The sequence below is a fragment of the Pseudonaja textilis genome, chromosome 3, assembly GCF_049901715.1.
Source record: "Pseudonaja textilis isolate UNSWEBS1 chromosome 3, rPseTex1.2, whole genome shotgun sequence".
In the NCBI taxonomy this organism is placed as follows: domain Eukaryota; kingdom Metazoa; phylum Chordata; class Lepidosauria; order Squamata; family Elapidae; genus Pseudonaja; species Pseudonaja textilis.
The window spans coordinates 184,965,020-184,986,264 of NC_141992.1; the positions used below are offsets into that span (position 1 = coordinate 184,965,020).

The window sequence follows — 21,245 nt, forward strand, 5'->3', positions numbered from 1 at the left end:
AGAAGAGTCGGAAGCAGCGAAGGAAAGGGAAAGGGAAAGGTTTGGCTTTTTTTTCTTCTCCCTCCTTCCCTATACTGACAACTAAGAGACTTAAATAAGAAATTGGAAAAATCCGCTTTGACATGAATAGGCAATTAAACTGAAAATAAAACAAAATGCCAAAGGGATAATAAAGATTTCTGGACACTAATTTTTTTTTTCATAAGCAGGAAGGGAAAGAAAAAGAATAAGGGCAGGATCTGGAAGAGGGAGGAGACTGCCTGGAATTAAAAAGAATCTACAGTAAAACTTCAACAAGACTTCTAAAAGATACATTTTAACCATCCCCTCTCCATTCTAAGGCACGCAGGGAAGAGAGGATAAGGAAGAGACATGGTCTACTCGGGAGGAAAGGGCCTTGATCCTCTTCATGGGCTGCAGCTGTGACAACTGAATAAGAGGACGGACATGCGTATTTGCTGGAAACAAAGCGTGGAAATATCTCTAGTTTATGGTTCCTCTCTAAGTTTTTGGCTGACAATACAAGGCTATGGCAGCACGGCTGTAGGTGCTGTGGTTGGTAGCCCATGAAGCAGGCAAGAATGGTTCCCAGAGATGTCACCAGGCGAGGAGAGTCAAAAACGTGAAGAAGACAGCCAGGAGATTGTGGCCGCCATCTTGATTTTGTTTTGAGTCCTGTAGATTATTCATGATAGCGCTCCTTCTCCAAAGAAAGAAAGAAAAAAGTAAAAAGTACTGGCACGTGAAAGAAAAAACTTGCAGTATGGATGGTCCTCATCTTATGACCATAATTGAGCTCAACATTTCTGTTGCTAAGTGAAACAGTTGTTAAGTGAGTTTTGCGCCATTTTTGCCCCCTTTTCTTCTTACAGTTGCTAAGTGAATTACTGCAGTTGCTAAGTTAGTAAGATGGTTGTTAAGTGAATCTGGCTTCCCCTGTTGACTCTGCTTGTCACAAAAGGGGATTGCATGACCTCGGGGGAATGCAACCGTCATACATACATGCCAGTTGCCAAGCGGCAAAATTTTGATCATGTGACCACGGGCGCCCTGCAACGGTCGTCAGTGTGAAAATGGTTATACACTAATTTCCTAAGTGCCACTGTAACTTGACATGGCCACCAAACCAATGGTTGTTCAGTCTAGGACTGCTTGTAGAATCAACCTTAACAGTAGCCAATGGTTCCAAAAGGGTCAATGCCAAAATAACTCGATCTCAGAGGCTTCAAATGAAGTGGCAAGATGAGGAACAGAGTATTATAGAAGCATGATAGTGCCAGGGGTGGGCTTCAATTTTTTTTACTACCAGTTCTGTGGGCGTGGCTTGGTAGGCATGGTGTAGCTTGGTGGGCGTGGCAGGGGAAGGATACTGTAAAATCTCCATTCCCACCCCATTCCTGGGGGAAGGTTACCGCCGGTTCTCCAAACTACTCAAAATTTCCACTACCGGTTCTCCAGAACTGGTCAGAACCTGCTGAATACCACCTCTAGATAGTACTGAATTAAACAAAAGACCATAGAATTTGCTTGGGTACTTCATATTCACCTTTGCTCCAATTTCAGTTAACTAGTGGGCACTTTATATGTACTCAAGCCACAATGTGGATACTTTTTAAACTAAGCATTTTTAAAAAACTTTAAAAATTAAGAATAGCTGATATCTTGCAGAATGATGCAGAAGAACAGAAATTTTTTTCTAATTTCTCTCTCTCTGGCCATTTCTTTTTTCTTTTTTTTTCCCCTATTTTGACAGTGAGCTGATGCCATCTAGTGGTATTTGAATATAACAATACCCAGGGACCTTACATGAAACACTGATCTATGTATGGTTTTCAAAGTAATGACAGATGGGTAAAAGAGAAAAAAAAACCCTGGTTTTCTGAAGCTGCATCCCACCTCACCTTTAGCAGGCTGCTCAGATTTAAAAGAACCTGCATTAGTATCTGATAGAGCCAGTTGGCCACTTCTTACCTTTGCAAGACAGAAGCAGGCCATTATCCTCACTCGGTAGAAGCATTGCTCTTGTTCGAGAATATCGGTCAGCGCAAGCCGGGATGCCGGCGTGGGGAACTTCTGAAGAGCCAAAATGGATTCCTCTTGCGCAACCACATCTCTCTCGTAGCGGAGTTGGTATTGCCACATGAAGTCCGTCTGTTCAAATTCTACCTTCCTCAAAACGGACATATCTGGATCTATTCTTATCCATAGTAAAGGGGAATCAGCACTGGGAGAAGTGGATCAAAACTTAGGTCAGGGCAGCAAACTAATTGAATAATATCATTTTTTTTTTTGATTGTGGCATCTCTGATATTTTCACCATGAAAATTGGTAGCCCATTCAGGATAGTGAGTTCTGTGCTTAATAAATCTTTTATCTGGAACACAATTTTTAGTGCAAAGAACATTGCAACTCTACAATTGATATACTTGAAAATAATCTCAAGCAAACATAGAAGAAAAATTCTATATTGTCTCATTTCCAGTTCCTACTGATTGCTTGGTGTATTATATGGCGTCAAATTTTTCCAATATGAGCTCTCTGGAGAATAACAAAGAAACTACTCACTCTGGTCATTTACAATATAAACTAAGTCATAACTTCATACACAAATTTTGGGGCTGTCATAATTCAAGTATACAATATTAGGATTTGGCAACTGAGGAACAGCTCATGACTTACATATTTTTCCTCCTCTCTCTCAGGCTTTCTTCTTTATATTCTGGTTTTCCAGTACCTATTGATTGCCGTGACATTGAAACTAACAAGCTACAATTCAATTCTTTAACTTTTAAATCATGCTTTGCAAATACACTTAAAAATGCTGTTTAGAAGTTTCAGCTTGCTAATTCCAGAGTCATACAAAATATGGTTAACAAAAACTAAGATCAGAAAGGATCGCCCACAACACTGAAGTGTGATTTTAAAAGTATTACTGAGCAATTTCTCTCCCTCTCTGCCAAACAATACTTTTAGGGTATTAATTTTATAAAATAGGAAAGGTTATACATTTCATATGGCAGGCTTATTTCCTGCTTCTTAGGTTATTATATGAAGATGTTTAGGGAGGTAATTATTTCATGCCACATAACAAAATTTAACAAAGTTCCTAGACATTTTGAACACCTCAATTTCTATTTCTGTGAGCACCATTACAAAACAGTTCCTGGTCCTCCAAACTACAGAGTATTCCAAAGTTCCTGTATTCTGAACACTCCCTTCAATACAGAGGTGTCAGAATGCATAATCAGAGTCCCTGCACTAATGATTATGAGCCTCGGTGGCTCAGTGGCTGGAGTGCAGTACTGCAGGCTACTTCTGCTGATTGCCGGCTGCCTGCAGTTTGGCCATTCAAATCTTACCAGGCTCAAGGTTGACTTAGCCTTCCATCCTTCCGAGGTGGGTAAAATGAGGACTCAAATTATTGGGGGCAAGATGCTAACTCTGTAAACTGCTTAGAGAAGGCTGTAAAGCACTGTGAAGTAGTATATAAGTCTAAGTGCTATTGCTATTGCTAGTAGTACTTTTTTTTTTTGATATTTGGATCAATTGCAAACTGAGTCAACCTTGAGTCAGTGAGACTTGAACTGCTGGCAACCAGCAGTCAGCAGAAGTAGCTTGCAGTACTGCATTCTAGCCACTGTACCACCACAGCTCAATATTCTATTATGTATTTGAAAATGCTGTATGGAGAAGATTTCGAAAAGCTTTGTACCTTTCATAAGTTTACTTACTCCATGGCGGAAAGATCCATGTCCACTTCCTCTCCATTCATCAAAGGAATTTTTTTCTTCTTATTGCTGCATAAAAACCAAGAGATGCATAGTAAAATCATATTTTTGTCTTTTTCTTTGGTGTAAAAATAAAAGAAGTAGTCATGGTTACACAAAGGAAAGAGCAGCTTATGATTAGGTTGTCAATCAAACAGGGTATTCTGATATATTTTTGCTGATTCTTATTTCTGTGGCAATTGTTTATTTTTTCTCCCTACTTCCTTGTATAGTTGCCTTTTTTTTTTTCCAATAGCTTTAATTAGGCTGCAAATAGTTCATACCAGTTTATACTGTCTGGATACCCAGAATACTGTTTTATAACCTTTTGATCTCCGAAAGGGAGACAGAAGTGCATATTAGTGACCAACACCTTCTTACAACTAAGATTCTTTGAGTTGTTAAGAGTAGCTGAGTGGAGTATATACAATCGAGCCTCGGGTCGTGACCGTAATCCATTCCCAGCCTCTGGTTGTGACTGAATTTGGTCGTGTCCAGAAGCACGACTGACTGTGCATGCGCACAGTAAAAAAAAAAAATGGCACCGAAGAGGAAATCAGCGCAGAAAGGGAATCTTTTTGCAGTGAGTTTGTTTGCCACCTGATTCAAATTGGGTGGATTTTTTGTCAGGCACCCGATTTGGTTGCAAACAGGAGCGTTTGCGACCCGAGGTTCCACTGTATATATATATATCCTGCTGAAACAATGTCAGAAGACCCAGATCAAACTGTAGACATCAAAACGTTCACGTTTGTATTCCTCACGCGAAGACTAGTTTTTCATACTGCCCTGTTGATACTGGACAAGGCGGCATCACCGGTTTTGAGACTTTTAATCAAACATGCCTAATAACAACAAAATCATTAAAAACAATTTATGGCAGTCACTTCAGATAGGCATTTTATAAGGAAATTCCACAGATGGTAAGTAAAAGCCCTACCGTCTGCTCTTTGAATGACAGGGTATATCATGTTTGAGGCTGTTTTCTTCTATTTGAAGCGTGTGGTTGAAAGACCCATCAAGCTCCTGCACTGTCACTTTGAGGGGACCCTTGAAAAAAATGTATCATTATCAAGCACCAGCAGTCACAATGATCTATGATAGTCTGAGTTGCGTTTTGCACTGATACCCTCCTCACCTTCACAGAGGAGGCTGAAGAAACTGACTCTGTCATTGTCACTTAAGCGTGCGTTAAAGATAAACAGAGGTTTGAATATGACCATGTTTACTGCGCAATACTGAATCCCCTATTTAATATATTTACCCTGTCAGCTATTTCTTGCTGAAGAAAACTTTTATTATTTTACATATTAGCCCCATTATTTTACATATCAAAAGGCAGGCTTTTAACTCATATTTTTTTACATTCAAAACATACATGAAATGACCAGAGGTTAAATGAATTCAACATTTACGCCTACATTTTTATTTCGGTACTGACCAAGGTTTAGCTGAAGGTAACTGAAAGAATTATATTTCAAATTTTATTTACAGCCAAAAGCTCCAAAAAGAAATTACAGATAAATCTTAATCTTGGCATTAGATAAAACAGCTTAACAAGTAAAATCCAAATGAGGGAAAGTATGTAAAAAATTTACTTGCAGATAAAAATCCCAAGACTGCAGTGCCCAGATTTTTAACTATGGCTATAAAAACGGGATTTTTAGTAACAAATCAATGAGTTGCAGTTTTATTTATTAACTGTTTTACTTGTAAAAACGTTTTATCTAATATACCAAGTTTAGATTATATTTGTAACTTGCTTTTGGGCCTCTAGGCTATAAATAAAATTAAAAGCATTATATAAAACCTGGATAAAATCCAGTGTAACACATGCAGCATTCTTCTCATGCAAAGAAATGTTCAACTGAGGTTTTTTTCCTTGTTCCCTGAACCAGGGGTCCCCAGCCCCAGGGCTGCAGAATGGAGGAACGCCAAGAACTAAGCCGTGTGAGTGAAGCCCCGTCCGCGCATGCACAAGATCTGGGTAGCACACGAAACCACACCCCTCCCCCGGAAAAACCATCCTCCACAGAATTGGTCCCTGGCGCTGTAAAGATTGGGGGCCGCTGCACTAATATGTCCTCGGCCTACACACATTCATTCAGGATTGTTCAAAATTATGGTGGCACTGAAAAAATGGACACACGACAGATCCTTAAGACCATTACAGCAAACCACGGACACCTGATTACCATTTGTGACCTTCCTGCCAGCTTTCCGCAAGCAAAGTCAATGGGAAAGCTGGCAGGGTAGGTCTCATGTCACCTTGGTTACGTCACTCTTGTTTTTTTCCTCACTACCAGCACTCCCCACTGGCCAGAGGTGGTATTCATCAGGTTCTGACCAGTTCTGGAGAACTGGTAGTGGAAATTTGGAGTAGTTCAATGAACCGGCAAATACCACCTGACTGGCCCAGCCCCCATCTATTCTCTGACACCCGAGCAGGTTAGTGGGGTAGGGAGGGAATGGGGATTTTGCAGTAACCTTACCCCAGGAGAGGGGAGGGAATGCCCCGCCCATCAAACCACACCCACCAAGAACCGGTAGTAAAAAAATTTGAATCCCGCCACTGCCACTGGCCCTCCCAAGTTCTCACCACCCCACCTTCACACACATACACATATACATATACATACACACACACACACTGCATGGCGTTCCTGCATGTCTTACTTGGGATTTCCACCTTTTCCTGTTTAACAACCCACTTATCCAGAGTTTATGGCAGCAACCGGGACTGCCGAGACTGCCATCACCATATGATCGTGTCACATAGCATCACATTTTACAACCATGTTATTTGGTGACAACAAGCACGGTCCCAATTGCTGTCATAAGGCAAGGACGACCTGTATCCTTGACTCTAGAGCATACCTGGAGTGGTGCTATAGAAAAGAAAGTGAAAATATTTCACAGGATAGGGGGAAAAAAGGGATATAGGTTTAGATCTTAATAAATGAAAATAATACTCAACTTTCATTAACAAGAGACAAAAGAAGCATTTAAATTAAATGGGGGCCATGATTCTGCAGAAAGGGTTCGGGCTAATAAAATAACTACTAAATTTAATAGAAGTTAACTTAATACAAAAGGAACTATAATGCAATATTTAAGTATTTTGAGAGATTTATTAAGGAAAAAAGGGTCAAAAAGTAAACTTACCACATATTTCTGTGTCCCAGGAGAGGTATAGTCTTGCTTTATTTCTAATTCGAGTACATTTCGTTTTCGATTAAATGCAAAACTGCCATAAAATTTGACCACACTGTTTTGATCTCTGCAAAAACTCAATAGGAAAAAATGACCCTGGTCTCTTAAGCTTCTAGACTTAACTGCAATGCACAAGTTTTGCTTATTTAGGGTTTGAAAGAGCTAGTCTTCCCTGATGAATGTGTCAGTCATAATCCCAAATTATGAAAACCCATTTTTGCATGCAGACATCTTTGCATTTCAAATGCTAAGTTCTTGTATGAAATCTGAATCTGAGCAGTCCAGATGTAGGTTAATAAAGGAAAGTTAGTTACCATGTACAAGTAGTGCTTGGTTAATTGGGACCAGAATGTCTGTCGCTAAGTGATGCAATTACTAAGTGTGGCGTTATATGACCATGAACACTTAATGACAATAATAATGACCAGAACTAGACACAAGAACAGGTTTTTCCGAATGCCATCATTCTGCTAAACAAATAATTCCCTCAACACTGTCAAACTATTTACTAAGTCTGCATTACTATTACTATTCATCCTTCCTTTCACCCATCTCCACCCAATTATGACTGTATGACTCTAACTTTGCTGCCTGTATCCTTACGGTTTTCATTGGCTGTTTCCTAGTATGATTTGATCATCCTAGTAGATTATTATTAAGTGTTGTACCTTATGATTCTTGACGAATGTATCTTTTCTTTTATGAACACCGAGAGCATATGCACCAAGACAAACTCCTTGTGTGTCCAAGCACACTTGGCCAATAAAGAATTCTATCTATCTAATTCCAGCACTTCCAGTTACCTTTTTTTTTTTTTGAAAAACTAAGTGTGATGTCATGTAGATATCACTAGTGACTCCCTACTGGCTTCCCTATTGATTTGGCTTGTGTGAAGCTGACAAGGCAGGTTGCAAATCGCAATCACATGACCACAGGATACTGTGATGTCATAACTGCAAACTGGTCACCAAGAGGCCAGACTGAGATCACATGACCGAGGAGACCCTATAACAGCAGCAACTATGGATAGTCCTCAACTTACAACCACGACTGAACCCAACATTTCTGTTGTGAGGTGAGATATTCGTTAAGTGAGTTTTGTCCCATTTTACGATCTTTCTAGCCACAGTTGCCGAGCAAATCATTACAGTGGTTAAGTTAGTAACCCAGTTGTTAAGTGAATCTGGCTTCCCCATTGCACGTGAGAAGGTCGCAAAAGTTGTTCATGTGACCCTGAGACACTGCAACCATCATGAATACGAGCTAGTTGCCAAACATTCAAATTTTGATCACATGACCATGGGGTTGTTGTAATGGTCGTGTGAAAAATGGTCATACGTTACTTTTTTCAGGGCTGTTGTAACTTTGAACGGTCACTAAACAGATTGTTCTAAGCTGAGAACTTACAAGGACCAATCGTAAGCAGCATTTGCTCATTGTCCTTGTAACAGTCGCTGAACAACTGGTCATTAATCAAGGACCTGTAAATTACATGCCACTTTCTTCAAGTGCAGATCTTCACATACGGTGAGCCGTTCTCTCCCTCACCTCTTTCCCACAGAACAAAGTGTTTTTGCTCTACATAACACTTAAATATTCTAGAACAGACTTTAAATGAAACCACTGTCTTTCTAGACTGTTGATTCCAAAAAGCATTCTATCAACGGAAAAGTGGCATCTGGGTGCAAATCATCCAAAGGAAAAAAATCAGGCAAATAAGATGAATTGTAGAACTGGCTCGTCGTCTCATTTTGCAAATTTCATTACATTTTGGAGACCTCTCAGGAGTGTTTAGAAAATTAGGCTTGATTAAAAATAATGGACTAATAAATGACAATCTTTGCTGACTCCAGATAATATATTCATAACATAAACTGAACTGAATTTGCTTCAGTTTGCAAATCTCCTTCGAGTACAAGATTTTGAACTGGTTTTGCAACAAAAGTTCAGGATAAGCAATGCACACAAAGGGAAGTTTACACATTCCTTAACAAAGGAATTATCATTTTCAGAATTCCTCTAATCACCTTCTATGGTTTCAGGAAAGGATAAATCAAGGTATACAATAGTTTGGGTGACGTTTCATCATTTCTATACATGATGAAAATGTGAATTGTGCATAAGATGCCCAGAATAATCTTCATTAATGCCTTCCAGGTGTTTTAGATCCCATTTCCCATCAACCCCAAATACAGGTCACCTTTATACCATTACACCTTGTTTAGCAATTGCAATCTAGTCCAGAGACTTGGTTGTTAAGTAAAATGGTCATTAAGTGAACACATGATCAAGAGAAAGGGAGGGAGAGGAAGAGGAAGACAAGGAGGGAGAGGAAGAGAGAAGGAGGGAGAGAAGAGGGAAGAGAGGGGGATAGGGAAGGAGGGAGGGGAGAGAGGGAGAGAGAAGGAGGGAGAGAAGGTGGGAGAAAGGAGGGAGAGAGGGGGATAGGAAAGGAGGGAGGGAGAGTGAGGGCGAGGGAAAGGAGACAGAGAGAGAGGAGGGAGATGGAGAGAGAGGGAAGGAGGGGGAAAGAGGGAGAGGGAAGGAGGGAGGGAGGGAGGGGGAAGGGAGAGAGACTCTATGAAGATCATTCGATGTTGCCATCTCTTTCAGATAAACTTCTTTCAGGCAGCTATACCAGTGATACTCTCTCAGTCTAGCTTGCATTGTTGTCAGGTGCAGAAATTTGGTTTTAAGTGCACACAATTGGTCAGAAAATTATTTTTTTACTACCATTTACTACCGTGTCAATGGTAATTGGGATCAGGAACTCCACCTTACAGCCCTTCATTGTTAGGTGAACCCCTTCATTAGGCATGTCAAATGATTGCCATTTGTGACCTCCTGCCATGAGCCTCTGTGGTGCAGTGGTTAGAGTGCAGTATTGCAAGCTACTTCTGCTGACTGCCGCTGACTGCAATTTGGCAGTTCAAATCTTACCAGGCTCAAGGTTGACTCATCCTTCCAAGGTGGGTACAATGAGGACTCAGATTGTTGGGGGCAATAGGCTGACTCTGTAAACTACTTAAGAGAGGGCTGTAAAGCTCTGTGAAGCGGTATATAAGTCTAAGTGCTATTGGCTTTGTTTACTGGAAGGGGGCAATTAAGGGTGCAAACAGCAATCAAATGGACTTATGGGATTCTGTCACTATTGTAATTGTGAGCTGGTCGCCAAGCGCTTGAATCACAATCATACGATCACAGGGACACTGTGCCAGCTACATCAAGTGCCTGTCATAAATCGGCTCAGTCACCTGTGTTGTAACTTGAACGATTGTTGAATGTTTGTTAGTTGAAGACTACTTGAATTTGTGAGCAGTTGCTTAAAAAAGGAGTCACCAAACAAGGAGTAAGTGGACTGAGATTGACAGAAATTCCGCATTTTAATTATCAAAGATGCTACATTATCAAAAACTATCTGCGGCAGCAAGAATGCTGTTGTATTTAATTTTGTGAACATCCTTGTATTCACAAGGTAAAATCTCCAAACTAAAATATTAAAACTACCAAATAGATTTTGCAAGTTTTAAGATCTGTACCTCTAATTCCATGCAATTAATTTACATAGTGATTTAAATTACTAGTATGCATACTCACAAGTGCGTTGGCATTATGGATATGTTTTCACAATTCAAATCAGAGCATACATTTACCTATGTTGTTTTCATGAATCTGAAATGAACATTTACAAGAATCATTGGGTAATATTATCTTGAATTTCACTAGAGTTCCTCCGTTTTTCAGAAGTGTCATACTCCTTCTAAAATTCCACCACTACCATAAAATATTTCACCATTAAATAAAATCACCACCAAGATGGGATTGATCCTTCCCCCCCCCAAAAAAAACAATTTGAACAATATTACCAAAGACAATTTTTCATATCTTAGATTGTTTGTTTACATTGTCCTAAGAACAGTTGTTTTTCACCTTCGTGTAAATAGCCCAAAGCACAATGGAAAAGGATACACCCACTGCTTAATTAAAGGTTGAATGTCTTTGCCAGACACATTGGAAATGGATTTCAAAAACCCAGATGTAGACACCAGCATTTGACTCCACATATGAGACTGGAACTTCTGGGAAGAAGCGGTGCTAGCAAGACTCAGCAATTTGTTAAAAACCTATGATGAAATTAAGTCAGATTCAGAAAATTGGTCAGTCTCATAAACCTAAATAGGTTTTTAACCTTGAGAAATGCAAATGACAATAATATTAACTATGCACCTTTAAAAAGGGGGCGGGGGGGAATATTCAAGTGTTTGGAAACTGAAAATCACATTTGACTCTTAAACATAGAACCAGACCATTGTTGGGCTGCTGCCTGGTCGGACCAGTTCAGGCGAACCGGGAGTTGTGATCGCTGGCTGGGCCCACCTACCCGCCCCTGCGCTATCCTTCCCATATATAACTAACTTTCTGGCTTGTTCCCCCCATCCACGCTGACCAGTTGAGTTCCGTGCCGTGCCTGCTGTACTCACCGGAGCTGCCTGAGTAGATTAGCTGCATGTTTGATGCTGTGTTTCAGCCCCAAAGAGGCGCTCACAACCAGCAAACCAGTTGTTAACGTAAGTGCAGCCCACCTCTGAACCAGACCAAAGGCATTTGATTTAACTTAACTAAGAATAATTAGCAGGAACGTTTTTTCCTATATTTAATGACTTCTGCAGTAAACCTTGATTCTTTTCTTTTGTACTGTACCTCTGATTTTAAAAAAACTGAAAGTTTAGTACTCCTTTTAAACATTCTATGAAGAACAAAGTGAAGCAGAGAGCATCAGAAACACCAAGTTTCAGTATTTCGTTAAAACAACATTGCTTTTACTTTTTTGAACTAAGCATATCATGTGAATTCAGCTATTGTAAATTACATTTTATGGTTTAACGTTGTGAAAATACAGCCAATAAGTTTATTGAACTCAGGGTTCAATTAAGCCCTTGCTCAAGACACAAATTAAATCAAATCAAGCCACATCTATTGCAAACAATCTCATTATGCCTGCAACTACTTCTTGGCATAAAGCTGTTGCTGAAGACAGATTGGTGCCAAAATGAATCCTGTTTACAAATCAAGCATAAACAGTGTCATGCTGGATCAGCCTAATGGGAATGTTCCAGCAGCAGCAAACTTCCTGCCTCTGACAACCCTCAAGAGCTCTCCCGAACTGTTTATCACCATTGCTCATATTTAGATTAATACAGCCTATATTCCAGAATTCCTTTTAGTACATCACTGTTTATAGACTCCACGCCCAATATAAAATAAGAAAAAACAAGCTTCTAAAAGCCTTCAATTTATTTTTAAAACTGTTTCCATGGGAAAATAGAATAGACTCAGTTGTTTACATCAACAAGGAGTTGATGTACAGTGTTGTAAGAGGAGATCTGATTCCCGGCTTCGCTATTGTAGACCAAAAGAGCACATTTGGATGTGTCTACAAAATAATTCAAACAGCAAGGGACTGATTAAAGGGGCAGTCATGTAAAAAAAATAATAATAATGCCCATGATATCTAGATTCAGAGAAAGATGTCAAGGTAGCAGAATACAGTTGCCGGGCTAATGACCTATTTCATGTGTAAGAAATAGAACTATTCAAACAAATATCAATATGGCAAGTATTTTTCAGGATTTAAGTTTTCTCCTGAGTAAACATAAAATGGCAATCCCACAATCTGTTCCCAAAGACAATTTTCATCCATTTGTTTAAATTACAATTATAATGCTTAAGTTAGTGTAATCTCTCTCCCTCCCCGCTCCTTCTCCGTGTCTCTCAGAAATCTTAGCTAGCATCATCTGTGTTTGTAGACTAACTATTTTTCTTAGTCAGCTTTATTAACCAACTTCAAACCCTGGTTATGGTCTTATTTAAGCAAAAAATCTCAATGTTTTCTCGTTTGACAGTTCATGTGTCATAAATCTCTCAGCATTCATGGAGAGTATATGTTTGTATAGAATGGAAACTATTTTATAAGTTACAAAGAACTGAAATAAATCATTTTAGCACGTTGTAAGTAGAAAAGAAACAAAACACCAATTTTAAAGGAATTAAATATATTTCAACAGAAAATCCAAATACTTACTTGTAACATAAACTCCATGCTTATTCTATTTTCTATCAGTCTCATAACTAGGTGGGCCTTGCATTGAAACATGGTATAATATTCCCAAGATAATGTGTGAGGATGTTTTATAGAAAAGTGTAAATGGGATGCAGGGCTGGAAAATTAAAGCAGGATAATTTTAATTCATGGTGTATTTTAGATGAAACATCTACTGCAGCTTACACTATAGCAGAAATAAAAAAGGAAGATATTTTTACTAATTCATGAATTACATAAACATTATAAACATCTAGACTATTCAAAACAGAATTCGTATTATTGCAAACTTTATTCACTTCTGAAGAACTTTTAAGGTAAATGCAGAATGTAAAATCCAAATAATAAATAAAAGATTCACATATGTTTTGGAAAAACCAGTAATTTTCTTTTATGTGAATATTACTAGCATAATGATTCTATGAGCAATTATAAAAAGTGCATCCTCTTTATCATCATGCTAAAACTGATGGCTATTCCATAATTCATCTCCAAGTATGTGAATTTTATGAAAAATAACATTGGGGAAAAGAATTCTAATCAAGACAGGAGCTGTTAAGATCAATGAATAAAATCGTTTCAGAGATAGCAATCCTATTGTTGACTTTTACAGCAGTATATAAACAAATCACTAGAATTGTAAAATGTTTAAAGCAGCGAACTAATTGTAAACAGCTAGAACAACCCCCTCCCCCAAAAGATATAATATACATTAAATGTATAACTAGCCTTTAAATCTCAAGTCTGATTCTGTGACAAGGGTACTGAAAGACATCAACAATTTTCAGAGGGGTAACTATGTTAGTCTTTTTCAATTAAAATATGAAGCAACTTGTGGGAGCATAAAAAATTAAGAAATTATAGAATAAGCTTTGTGGATCACAAGCTTACATCTGAATTAAAGTATAATTTAAAAGAAACTTACAAAAACTTTGTCTTAAGACCCTTCTTTACTTGCCATAAAACAACATATTCAACTTTCCCCTCATGCTCTAATTAATAAAATAATATTAATAGTTGTAAAATAAGTCAAATGTTATTCTCATTTCACCGCTCAACCTGTTCCCTTTCACTGGAAAGGTTTTTGAACATATATTTAGTTAATACAGTACAATACAGTATAATACAATTTCACAGGCACACACACACGCACACACACACAGATACAATAGAGATGTTTGCCAAAAGGGTCCTTCACAAGGACCCACCAATAGAAACAATTTTAAGTCTAAGGTCAATTTCTCATTACTATTCTAATAGTCATATATTAATTGCCCTGTAACTCTATCCATTGTTTACTAAACATACTTATCCTTTTCTTTCCCTCCACCAAAGATTGGATGCAGTAAGACGCCACCGGTCTTTAATTCATACGCCACTATTTTGTCTAGTTCCTGAAATGCAAAACATACTTTGAGCACGTAGTCACAGTAGTTTAAAAAAAAAAACAACGGACTAGATATAGACAGTATCTTAGCTGGTGTCACAACATGCACATCAAGCCACGTGGGGATGAAAAGCACCTTCTTTGAACCTAGGGATCTTTTCTGTTGCTGAAATTGTGAATACGAACCACAAGGACATGCTTATGCTAAACCACATCTGTCCACTAACAGCTGTATTCTAAAATTTTAATCTATCTTTATGGCACGGGTCCAGACTACTTGAGAAACCCCGCTTGCTCTAGCAGAAGGGACATGCTGTGGATCATGATGGCCAAGAACTGCGGCTGGTGGGATCCAGGAAAAGAACCTTTTCTGCCCATGGCACCCTCTCTTTGGAAGATTATGCCCCTTAAAGTAAACTCTGCCCGCCACCACCCACCTGGCCTTCTGCAAGACTATGAAAACGTGGCTCGGCCAACTGATTTGGGCCCCGATGGGGGCGTCCCATTTTGGAAGTGGCCAGTAGACTAGTGGAAGATCCACCCCACTGTACGTGTTGGTTCTTGTATTCATTTTGTTGTTAATTTTAATGTTTTACTCAATGCTTGCTACTGTAATGTTTTTAATCTTTTGTTTTAGATCAGGAGTCTCCAACCTCGGCAACCCTAAGACTTCTGGACTTCAATACCCAGAGTTCCTCAGCCAGCTTTTACTCAGCAAAGCTGGCTGAGGAACTCTGGGAATTGAAGTCCAGAAGTCTTAGGGTTGCCAAGGTTGGAGACTCCTGTTTTAGATCATTATTTATGTCATTGTAAGCTGCCCAGAGTCGCTCACAGTGAGATGTGCGGCATGTAAATGTAGTAAATAAGTAATTAAAATAAACAGTGATTTGTAATCTGGTTTTTACAGGCCCCTGAGCTATCTCAGAAGTCCATCTGGATTACTTAATCCAGAAGTCTGAAATGATGCTCCAAGAAATGGTTGCTTACCTAACCCTATCACTGATGGCAAAGATAATGGGATAAATTTTCACAGAAAATTTGGGGGACAGATGGGGAAGGATTAATTTGGCTCGCACGTTAATCTGAGCTAACTAAGAGTCAAAACTGACTCAAAGCTCCCACACCCATCCAAGATAAATGAATACAAATTTCCATTAAAAAAATAAACTGGTAAGAAAACAGAAGAAACAGAAAAAGAAAAATTGAAGAAAAATCTGATTTAAACTTTAGAAAACTAAACTATACATAGTCCCGTCATGGGATTGCTGCCTTCCCCCCACTCCACCGCCCACACTAAGTATGATAATTCCTGACAGTCAAGGTGAATTGCTGTTTGGAACTACAGAATACTGGATTCCACAACCAGGATGTTGAGTCCAGAGGTGGTATTCAGCAGATTCTAACCAGTTCTGGAGAACCAGTAGCGGAAATTTTGAGTAGTTCGGAGAACTGGCAAATTCCACCTCTGACTGGCCCTGCCCCCATCTATTCTCTGCCTCCCGAGTCCCAGCTGATCGGCTGGGTCTTCTTTGGTTGCCCTGCACAGGAGAACAGAGCTGGAAAGCAGGTTAGTGGGGTGGGGAGGGAATGGATATTTTACAGTGTCCTTCCCCTGCCACACCCACCAAGCCATGCCCACAGAACCGGTAGTAAAAAAAAATTGAATCCCACCACTGGTTGAGTCTCCATACATCTAAAGATCTTCCATATCAGGAATGGCTGAATTAGACATTAGACATGTGCTAGAAAAGTACAGAGTTCTCTAAAACGTGAGCCTAATTCTGATTCAATAGATCAGAGTCTTAATTATGTTGTTTCTGACAGCAGGAGGAAGTTCACGTAATTGAACATCCCTCTCTATATAAATACTCTCCATATTAAATATTTTTTTAAAAAAAATCAAAGGAAATGTTAACATAGAATTGTTCTTCCCAACAATCTAGCAGTTATCTCGTCACAAGTCAAAATCACGCCAAGCACTTTCATGTTCTCAGAGTCTTGTGGATTTTTCTTTAAGGTGACTTACTTAATACTTCGTTGGTGACATTAAATAAGTACCCAAACACAACGAAATGTCGTGTGAAAATGTATAATTAGAGTAAGTTCATATTTCAGAAAGTTGTGTATTTAATTCATGGACCACTCTAGCCTTTAATCCACATTTTACATAAACTATTTTACATAAACTATTTTACATAATAGTTCCAAAGTTAGCACATACTTGTACATGTTATTTGTATCTTGGTTTATGTCCCTCTATTTGTGATAACTTTGCTTTAAATATATGAAGAACACCAACAGCTTTGTTGAATTTTATCCTCTGGAGATTTAGAGATTCTTGCAAAAGTTCTATCCATCTATCCATCTATTTACCTCCTTAATCCAGTGACGATATTCATTAACACCAAAGGTTTTCTTCATCCAAAGACCATAAATATAACCAGAGATTCCCTTTAATACCCACTCATCTGACCTGCAAATAAAAATGAAAAAAACAAAATATCTTTTGATACAGAGTAGTCTACAACTGCTCCTACTAATACTTGGCTAGTGCAAATATTTTCACAGCTGAAAACATTAGTTACTTTCTAATCTCTCTGCTCTGTGAGTTCTGTAAGCAATCTCTTCTTTATCTGATCCTTCCCTTCCGCTTGCACAGCAGAGAATATGGAGAAGAAGGGATTTCAAGAGAGTAGCTGTTTGCACAGCATATGCATGGCTCTCAGCCTCAGGCTGCGGTTGTGATCATGCTGAGGTTGCAAAGATCATAAATAGCTGTAAATTGGCTGTAAAGTTATTTTTTTCAACAACCTAATTTGAATGGTTGCTGAACAAGTGGTTGGTAAGTGAGAACTACTTGTACATCAAGACAAGATGAACTGGCATGGATGAATTTACAAAAAGGATAAAATGATAAATAGCTCAGTAAAAACATTAGCCTAGTATAGAATAATTGAATAAACCTGCTATTTTTGCTATTAGAGGCCGAAAATAAAATAACCACTATAAAAAATGTTTCTATATAATTTTTTGGGGTGTGAGTACACCTGGAATCTGATGTATTTTCAGTTATACATGTAGTCTTCCATTACTGATCACTTGGTGCTTCAGTGAACATAGCCACAAAATTACAACCAGTTCTCAAAGGTTCAATCATGTGTGGTACCTTGGCGGTCACATGATTACGATTTGGACATTTGGGGCACTGTCCCACAGTCAGATGATTGTCATTTATGACCATTGCAGCCATTTTCCAACATGCAAACTCAATGGAGAAGCTGGCAAAAGTTGCTGGCATATGACGCTATGTTTAACAATTCATGGTGATATACTTAACTGCCAGAATTGATGTTGTAAGTTAGGCAGTTACGTGACTTTTCACTTTACCGCAATATTGCAACTGCCAATCCCAACTGCAGTCAGTAAATGAGAACTACCTGTACTTTCAATTTATCCTTTCATAAATGCTTTCATTTTATGCTAATTTACCAGTCATGTTTTGAGATGCTTGGTTGAGTATTTATTTGTTGGGGTCTTTATTCACCCAAAATTCCAGGATAAGGCAAGAAATGTCCAAGTAAATTCAGCACAGCTATCAATCGTGGCTTTCAGAATTATTCGTAAAACCAACGATGGTACTAATGCTAATCTTCTTTATGTTTAGCAGTATGCTAACTCTTCACACATTGAAATGCAAAATTCTTTCTCCAAGATATCCAATTACTCACCAAGACATTCTAGATATAAAGCAGCCGAAGAACTGCTGGGCTAGGGCTTCAGCCAAGCACCTCCTGGTTAGAGGAGTCTCATCTATTATCATGGCACTGTGCAAAAGGTTCGTGCTAATTTACAAACATAAGAAAGTAAATATCAAATGGGGAAAAATTAGAAAAGCAAGCAGCTTTTATACAAATGTAAACAAACTATTTTATTAGTGGCTTTATATCATTAGTAGCAGTGATATATAATTGATATCCAGGTACTTCTTACAAAAACACACCTGTTTACATACTGCTACTGGGAGCATACCAACCCTCAACCACTTCCAGGTAGACCCCTGGAGTATTTTCTGTTGGATTCCATAGGGAAATCAGAGTGTATCTGAAGGCCAATGAAACCTGTAGCTCAGGTTTCAAATGAGAGGTCCTTGATGCTTTCTGAGCTTGGCTGTTTTCCTGTTGATGTTTTATTACTCAAACTAGGGTAACATCGCACTGATGTTACCTAGTTGAGTAATGAAACGTCTGCAAGAAAACAACCAAGCTCAGAGAGCACCAAGCACCGCACTTTCCGAAGAAGGCAGTTAGGCAGATAACAGTACTTTATAGATAATCAAGTAAGAGCCGTGGGGGTGCGGTGGTTAGAATGCAGTATTGCAGACTAGTTCTGCTGACTGCCAGCTGCCAGCAGTTCAATTCTCACTGGCTCAAGTTGACTCAGCTTTCTATCCTTCCAAAGTCATAAAATGAGGACCCAGATTGTTGGGGGTAATATGCTATCTCTGTAAACTCTTAGAGGGGGCTGTAAAGCACTGTGATGCGGTATATAAGTCTAAGTGCTGTTGCTATCAGCAGCACCTTCAATTGGACCTGGAAACCTACTGACAACCAATTTGTGACAAAATTCTTACAAACTGAGGTTATTTTACTAAATTGACTAATTCTAACTAGAAAGCAAACAGCTGCATCCAGTGTCACCTGCAGTTTTGAAGTTATCTTTAAGGACAGTCCAACAAACAAACCATGATCATTTTTGTTCAGACAGGGTTAGGGTTTCAATGGGTTACTGTTATAATAAATACCAACCTAAAGATGCTCATAGAAGCATAAGCAGCTACTTCAACATAGGCCTCATCTACAAAAACTGTTTTGAAGCAGGAGTAAGGGTAACGACAAGTAAGTATCTCTTCATAGAATTCAAATACTTCATGGAGATATGATGTAGTATGTTTGAGCAGGGGAAGAAGTTGGGGTAAACAAAAATGGGTGACCTAGAATAAATAATAGAAAGAACAGAACATGTAATTTAATAATTGGATGGTAATTAGAGCAAGAACAGGAATAACTTTTAACTCAGCAATGTTTGGCATGTCCTACAGAACATATTAGAATACTTTAGAAAGCCAGTGAAAGGACATCAATGATAACCCTGAATGAATGGCCTTGGCAAACAAGTTGCATATAGTAAAAAGTAACATTAATACTGGAAAATTGTATGGAATCAGGTAACTAAAAATTAATGAAATGTCACTGTTTTTTGCAAAAACAGAAAAAGGACAAAGGCTGGGAGAAATTTGTTATCAATATATTTGTCTCCTTATTCAACTCTAGCTTTGAAAATTAAGACTTGCCAACAATATGTATTGTATTAAACTCTCTTAAATTTTGTATATGAATAATGCAACAAAAATGATATCTCAACCACATTACCCAAACATAACACTAACACAAATCTATTTCAATATTAAATCAAAATAAACTCGTCCAAAAGCATTACCTCGTGCATGTATGGATCGACAAGAATTTCAAATGGTCCAATAGCCAAGGAGATGTTAGATGCAGCAGTGGGTATTGGCAGCATATAATGGAAAGTCTTCTTTCTCATATCGTGAGTGTAAACAGTTTCCACTAAATCACCGTTTGAGACTGCTACCATTGTGGCGTCGACAGTATATTCCAGTTTCCATGTGCAGAGTTCTGAATATGAATCAACACAAGGAAACCAGAACCTAGAGAGAAAATTGAAAAATAGAAATAATTAGTATTTACACAATAAAGAGAAGCCACAGTTGCATTAATAGATGGAGTGAAATCATCAAAGCCCACAATAAATAATAGTATAATTAGAACCAACAAAAATCTTAAAAACTTGCACCAAGCAAGGGATTTTTTATTTCTTTCCTTAATATTAGGCTAATTTCTTAAAATACTGTGAGATGTTTACCCAAAGTATATAATTGTATTAAACATAATTTATTGCATATGTCATGGAAAGCCAAAATAATATAAAATCAGGCACGTTACCAAAAGCTAAAATCGTAAGATTACGTCCGGTTTACTTTGGCCATGTCATGTATGCAAATTCATTGGAGAAGGTAGGAATGGTTAGTGGAACAAGAAGGAGCAAGCAAAGGACACGTTGGCTTGATAACATCAAATCTGATACAAAGTTGAACATCCAACAAATGAAAGAAGATGTGCTTGGCAGGGTAGCATGCAGAGCACTTGCCTATAAAGTCAACAAAAGTCGGACAGGACTAAATCGTTGAAACAACACTATAGCTGCATTAACAGTGATTGTATAAGCAGCTGTCATGGATCCTAAGTAAAATCTGTCCCCTTACTGGATTGTATCAATAAACAAAAAGATACAAGAACTGCTTACCTCAAGAAGTACCATAAATCTGCCTTTTTTAACTGAGTTCTTAATGAGGCTTCCTGTATTAATTGTACTGCCTTTTTTATAGACAATAAATTTATCAAGAAGGTAAACTATGTAATTGCTGCACTATTTTTTTTTTATCAGAAGCAGTAAGAACTATTTGTTTAGAAATATCCATAGATAAAAGCATTTAAACGTCAGGATGCAGTCTTACACTACTAAACTTGGACCTCTCTAGGATTTCTATTAAATTATTATTTTATGATAATATTTCAGGAGTCTGTACAGCAAAGAACATTTGTTAATGTATTTTTGGTTGAAGATAATGGTTTCAGTGACCATAATATCCTATCAAGAAAAAAACACCACATTGTTCAGTAATCCATGTTAAATGAAT

General features: G+C 38.3%; 1 protein-coding gene across 8 annotated transcripts in view; it reads right to left on the minus strand.

The window, feature by feature from the left end:
* Window positions 1–21,245, minus strand: part of TAF2 (TATA-box binding protein associated factor 2) — a 61,984-nt gene that overhangs the window by 32,333 nt on the left and 8,406 nt on the right. For all 8 annotated transcript variants that reach the window (XM_087931658.1, XM_087931657.1, XM_087931656.1 and 5 more), the window contains exons 6-16: window positions 19,964–20,195; window positions 19,273–19,457; window positions 18,196–18,309; window positions 16,841–16,940; window positions 14,389–14,474; window positions 13,063–13,198; window positions 10,950–11,104; window positions 6,933–7,047; window positions 4,708–4,817; window positions 3,732–3,797; window positions 1,972–2,224 (exon numbers count right to left, since the gene is read on the minus strand). In XM_087931658.1, coding sequence (XP_087787784.1) covers window positions 1,972–2,224; window positions 3,732–3,797; window positions 4,708–4,817; window positions 6,933–7,047; window positions 10,950–11,104; window positions 13,063–13,198; window positions 14,389–14,474; window positions 16,841–16,940; window positions 18,196–18,309; window positions 19,273–19,457; window positions 19,964–20,195 — 1,552 coding nt within the window. The remainder of the gene's footprint in view (window positions 1–1,971; window positions 2,225–3,731; window positions 3,798–4,707; window positions 4,818–6,932; window positions 7,048–10,949; window positions 11,105–13,062; window positions 13,199–14,388; window positions 14,475–16,840; window positions 16,941–18,195; window positions 18,310–19,272; window positions 19,458–19,963; window positions 20,196–21,245) is intronic.